Raw genomic sequence first — 5,550 nt, 5'->3', positions numbered from 1 at the left:
TCATTCGCTGAGTTGGTTTGTCTTTTGCTTTTCCCTTTTAAATTCCCGTTTAAAGTCAGAACACCCAGAACTTTAATTTTCCATTGCCCTGTGTCGCATTCTCTATGCCAAATTTTCTTAAACCTTCCAAACTCCATTGTTAACAGTGCTTAAAAATTGGTTCCACTTCATCTGGTTTAATATAGTGGTTATCACTCTTGGTTTATTGCTGATTAGATTAAATCTATTGCCACCGTCGCCTACCTTGATGTTTGGTTTATTGTCTCCTGGGGTCAATAAACCCAGGAAGTAGTTGTGATTAGAATTTCTCTAAAAAGGAGAAAACTCTCGGCAGGATTTGTCCAGCCAGGAAGCTGCGTGTGCATCGTCTCTCCGGAGAAGTCCACGAAGTGGGGACCAGGGGCTCCCCCAAAGCCCTGGTTTCTCTGGCGAGAAGGAACGTCCTCCTTTTTGGTCTAAAGAAACCTGCCAGCTTTTTCAGCCTCTGGGGTCTGCATGCAGCTTTCCTCTTTCAAATATTCATAAGAATAATCAAGGGCAGCCGCAGCCCGATCTAGAGGCGTCCTGTGCTCTGGACTTAGAACCGGCTTTCCCCTCCAGGGCCCGGCATTGGTTGGGGCATCAGGTTGGCTAACTCGGGCATTTTCCCCAATTCTTTGGATTCTCCTGGATTCAGAAAGAAGTTTGGGAGGAGGGGAGAACACGGAGAAAAGGCAGGGAAAAAAAAAATAGCCCAAATGAGATAAAATTGGTAGCAGAGCCTGTTGGGGAAGGAAGGCTGTCGGGGGCCTCGTGGGAGCCGGGAGCCCAGCGCAGGAGCCCCGGGCGCCGAACGCGCGTTGAGTTCATAAATATCACCACAATAGATACTATAAATATAAATACAGGGAAACACTTAAAATCAGTCCAGCGCTTTTTTCTCGGCCCCTTCTTTATTGTTGGTCCGGGAGTAAGGCTCGAAGGCCGAGGAGCTCAGGTATCGGGCGGAGAGTTCTTGCAAATTCCCGGCCAGCGAACCGGCCATTGTCAACGGAGCGGAGGACAAGCGGCTGGCGACGGAGCCGAGCAGCGAGGGCACGGGCAGGCTGAAGAGGCCGTGACCCGAAGCCGGCGCGCCCGCGTGCAGTCCCCCAGGCCCCGCGGGCCCGGGGCCCGGGGCGCCGCCCACGGCTGGAGGGTGCGGGGACGCGGTGCCGGCGGGACCCGGGGCGGCGGCAGCTGCGGCGGCGGCGGCCGAGCCCGCGGCGGCGCCCGCGCCCAGGGCTGGCAGGCTGGGCCCGCGTAGCGCCGAGCCGAGCGCGCCGGTGGCGCATGGCGGCAGCAGCGCGGGCAAGCCGGGCGGCGACAGCAGGCGGCCCTGCTCCAGCAGCCGCAGCACGCTGCACGTGGCCGCCGTCTCCGACACCACCGAGCGTAGCTCCGAGTCCTTGCCCTGGTCCTTCTTCTGTTTCGTGCGCCGGTTCTGGAACCAGACCTTCACCTGCGCGCCAGGCGCGGGGAGGGTGAGAAAGAGGTGCAGGGGAAGACGGGCGTCAAGGGGAGCGGGCTCCCAGGGCCCTCCTGCAACCCCAGCCCTAGCCCCAGTCCCAGTCCACGCCCCACCTCCCAGCGGAAAAGGTTCAGCCCCGAGCCGCTGGGGGAGCCAGGGCCGACGGGCGGGGAACACAGTTCTGCTAGGCTACGCTTCCAGGTTATGGAAGCGGGCCCAGGCCGGCCGTGATTACCAATAAAGTAATAAAAATGTCCACGACCCCAACCCGAAGGAAGACCAGAGGGATTTCATTGGGCAGCCGCAGTACCCGCAGCCAGACTGCGAATCTGCGAGGCTTGAGAGCCCACGTCTCCTGGAGAGGGTGCGAGGCCTGAAGGATGCTGGCAGGGAAGTGGGAAGTGGGGTGGGTGGGGACGAGTGTTCGCCTGCCTTGCTGAACCCAGGCCCCTGGTCCGAAGGGCTCAAATTTAGCCCCAGCAGCACTACTCCCTTGAAAGCTACTAGCGTCTGTTTCTTGTTTATTAGGGTGAGACTTGACCATCAACTAGCAGCAAGGTGGCTGTAGAAGGAATAATTTGTACAAGATAGACTTTATAGGCCAAGCTTTCTCCACCTCCTTTCATCACTAGCTGGATTGGAGGAACTGAGTGATACTCAATTTATCACTCCACTGCTCTCCATCGGGAACTTTGGAACCGCTAGAGGAAGTCAAGTGGCTGGGGTGGACCAAATTCTCTCCACCAACCTCCCTTACTTCCGCTTCTCCCTCTGCCCCTCTTCGGGCCTAGCTGGTGGCCCAGAATAGAGTTTGGCAGCTGTATGGGGATCATCCTGTTTAGCTTTTATAAACTAAGAGGAGCAGTAGCAGAGGGACTAAGGAAAAGCTACCATGTCAACCCAGACTCAGAACATCCAATATGTTCTGTCCTCGGTTCTCAGCTTTCCGCCCAGATCCCAGACCTGAAACACTCTCCACCTGCTTCCGGGCCAGGCATAGGGAAAGGGACTGGTCCTCAGGAAAAAACTCTGCCTTACCTACACCAAGCCCGTGCCAGGCCCTGGCCAGGCCCCAAAAGACCTCTTTAAGGCAAATCTCTCAGGCCCTAAAGTGCCCCTAGGGCAAGTCTACATGGCCAGCTTCATAGCATCATATAGATTTCAAGGGAAAGAAAAGACCGAAAAGCACAGTTGTCATTGCTAGCTCCCAGGGCTCCAGATCTGCCTCTCATCCCATACCTCACATGTCATTGCTACTGAAGACTGGGCCTCCTAGGTTCCCAGAGTGGGTGCTCAGGGCTAGGAATGGAACTGGGTAAGCTTCCGGCCAGGAGAAGCCTTAAGGCTCAGGGCAGCCTGGTCTGCTGCACAGGCAGATCTTAGGAATATGCACCTTTCTAATCCTAGTTGTCACCTACAGCCCTGGAGCAGGGGGCTTTGACCCTAGGCTTTTGGCCCATTGCAGAATAGGCCTGAGTGTTGTGTAAGGCTGGGGTACTCAAAGGGCGTGGTGCCTGAAAATGTGGCCAAAATGAGGTGACCAAACCAAGGCAAACGTCAGTTCCTTGCAGAGCAGAGGCAAGCAAGGAATTCTCAAGACTGGAGTCCAAAAAGAATTCCAAAAAGACAGGATTTGGCCTCTTGGGCTAGGCCAAGGTGGGCAGAGCACAGGGCCCTGGAATCTTTGAGGGTATGGGGGGAGGGGAAGGAGGGCTTATGGTAGGAGAGAAAGCCTTAGATCTTTCCTCTCCATTCTCCCTATCTCCTCCACCTCCCCTGGGAGGCTCTGTCCAAAGCCAGGCTAGGTGAGGAAGAGCGAGCTGGGGTGGTGGGGAAGGAAGCCGGTGCAGAGCTGTGAGCGGCCTGGCCGCCGGTACCTGGGTCTCGGAGAGGTTGAGCTGCCGGGCGAGCTCGGTCCTCTCGCGGCCCACCACATACTGGCAGCGCTGGAACTCCATCTCCAGCCGGTAGAGCTGCTCCGCCGTGAAGGACGTGCGCGTCCTCTTGGGCCGGTCCAGGTCCAGGCCCTTGGGCAGGATGATCTCTCGTATGGACCCCTTGGCATCTGGGGAAGGGGAAATGTCAGCCGCCAGAACCCTCTTGTCTCCCTCCACCTCTCAGGCCGGAGCTGGCTTTGGGAACAGTCACCAGCAGCCTGAAATTCAGAGGTGGAGGGGGCTAGGGGTGCGGCCGCGGCCCAGGAGCAAAGACACTGTGTGTTTTGGCGAAGGGGCAACCGCGACACGCTTACAGGAGGGAGAACCAGACTGCCTTTGTACGGCCCTCCGGACAAGGGAGGGGAAAAAATCAATTCCAAATCGGCTGATGGTCCTTCCGGCCTGGGGGACCCTGACTACGCGGTCTTGGTCCCCAGTACCCAGAGGGTCCCCGCACTGACCAACCCGGGTCCTGCCGGCCCCAGCTCTGGAGTGTGACCAGACCGCACTCCCGCGATCCCCAGCCCTACCCCGGGGTCTCCTTCCCTCCCCAGCCCGGGAGGCGGAAGGAGGAGGGACCGAGTCGAGGCCGGCGGGGCCTGGCGATCTGCTGGCGGGGGCGGCGCCCGGCTGGGGCCGGCCTCACCACGGCAGCCGCCGGAGCCAAGCGCACAACGCGCATCAGAACGGGGCCGGGCCGAGCACCGCGGCGGCCTCCGCAGCCCGGCAACTGAGCCTGGCCGCTTCTTCAGGCAGAAGCAGCCAGGCCTGAGCGCGGCGCCGGGGCCCTGGGCCCAGCGCGCCAACTGGCCGGGCCGTAGCCGGTGGCCGGTGGCTGTGCTCTCACGCTCGCGTTCCCCTTTGGTGCGCTCAACTTGCCAGGGCGCGGGAGTCTGCAGGGCGGACTCCCGACAGGTTCTGCGGGCCGCAGGGCGCGCACACGTCCTCCAGAGTTTCCTACTCCTTTCCCGGGTCGGAGGCCGCAGCCTTGAGGCTGGGTCCGCCCGCACAACCCCTTGGCTCCCCCAGCAGCCCAGCCGGCTGGGCCCTCGGGGCTTGGAGGATCGAGGCTCCTGGAGAGTGCGCGCCCTAGGTGCGAGTCCCCATTGGCGGGCCGAACCCTGGGCGAGGAGGGTCAGCAACTTTCTCCGAAGTCCCAGCCCGCATCTCCTCCCGCCGGTCTCGGTCGGTGGCGGGAGCGCAGCTCGTGCCCGGGAATCACCCTCACCTCCCTCCCCCCCCCCCCCCCCAAAAAAACGCGCACCGGCAGCCCTGCCCCATCCCTACCTCGGACCAGGATCCGGCGGCAGTAATCCGGGTCGGCTGCGGAATTGGATTTACTTTTGTTGCAGTCTTCCGCGGCGCCCGACGCGGAGAAGGCGCCCTGCGGCTCCTTGAGGAAGGCGGCAGGGAGGGTCCCCTCCGCGCCCTTGCTCTCCCGGCTCTCCCGGTTCTTGGAGACTCGGGCAGCCTCTGCGTCCGGATGGCACCGAACGTCCATTTTGTCTGTTTTCCCAAACATAGGAGAGGCGAGAACAACAACAACAAAAAGAAAAAAGAAAAAGAAAGAAAAGAAAGAAAATAAAGGAGGAAAAAAAAAAAAAGAGGCAAAGTGGGGACAAAACCCCTACAATACAGCCCCTACGCCCAGCCCGGAGAGAGGCGAGCGGCAAGGATGAATGTCCAGGTGGGGTGGCCGCGGCGGCCACGGGCGGGTCAGCGGCGATCCGTGAGTGGCGCGCTCGCAGAGAGGCGGAGGGTCTGGTCCAGGATCCCGCTGGAGCAGCGGCAAGGCCGCCTCGTCAGCGCCCGCGTCCTCTGAGCACGTCCAGTGTCCCCCAGCCTGGCGATCAGGGAGCGAGTAGCGCAACTCCGAAACGCTGCGGCTCCAGCCTGTTACTGAGACGGCGAGTTGTTCTTGTCCGACACCGGGGGCACGCACACTCGCTGTTGCAATTGATTACGGGTAATTTCGCAGCCCCCACGTTTCGGTTACCTCATGAATACACTAAATTGTTTGGATAATATATCAGATCGTAATGGATGGTTTCTGTCCTTGTCCCCAATCAAGTAGGGGTTTAGCCAGTGAATAAACGGAAATGATTGGTCTTGCTTTCAGGAAAC

General features: G+C 59.7%; 1 protein-coding gene across 1 annotated transcript; it reads right to left on the bottom strand.

Moving 5' to 3' along the window:
• Positions 1-201: 201 nt before the first annotated feature.
• VAX1 (ventral anterior homeobox 1) lies at positions 202-5,221 on the bottom strand. Its single transcript, XM_039872416.1, has 3 exons — positions 4,714-5,221; positions 3,367-3,554; positions 202-1,480 (listed from the first exon to the last, which is right to left on the bottom strand). The coding sequence occupies exons 1-3, from the start codon at positions 4,946-4,948 to the stop codon at positions 902-904; spliced, it is 1,002 nt and encodes a 333-aa protein (XP_039728350.1). The 5' UTR covers positions 4,949-5,221; the 3' UTR covers positions 202-901.
• Positions 5,222-5,550: the final 329 nt, after the last annotated feature.

The sequence above is a fragment of the Pteropus medius genome, unplaced genomic scaffold (genome assembly GCF_902729225.1).
Source record: "Pteropus medius unplaced genomic scaffold, Ma_sr-lr_union100, whole genome shotgun sequence".
NCBI classification, from domain to species: Eukaryota; Metazoa; Chordata; class Mammalia; order Chiroptera; family Pteropodidae; genus Pteropus; species Pteropus medius.
The sequence above is the reverse complement of the archived record's forward strand: the minus strand, read 5'-3'. Positions and strand labels throughout refer to the sequence as shown.

Excerpts from the sequence above, each read along its gene's own strand:
- VAX1 (XM_039872416.1), bottom strand. The coding sequence starts at position 4,948 with ATGTTTGGGAAAACAGACAAAATGGACGTTCGGTGCCATCCGGACGCA. Across the intron at positions 3,555-4,713 it reads CCGCCGGATCCTGGTCCGAG|ATGCCAAGGGGTCCATACGA; the intron begins GTAGGGATGGGG and ends CCCCTTCCCCAG. Across the intron at positions 1,481-3,366 it reads TCAACCTCTCCGAGACCCAG|GTGAAGGTCTGGTTCCAGAA; the intron begins GTACCGGCGGCC and ends CCTGGCGCGCAG.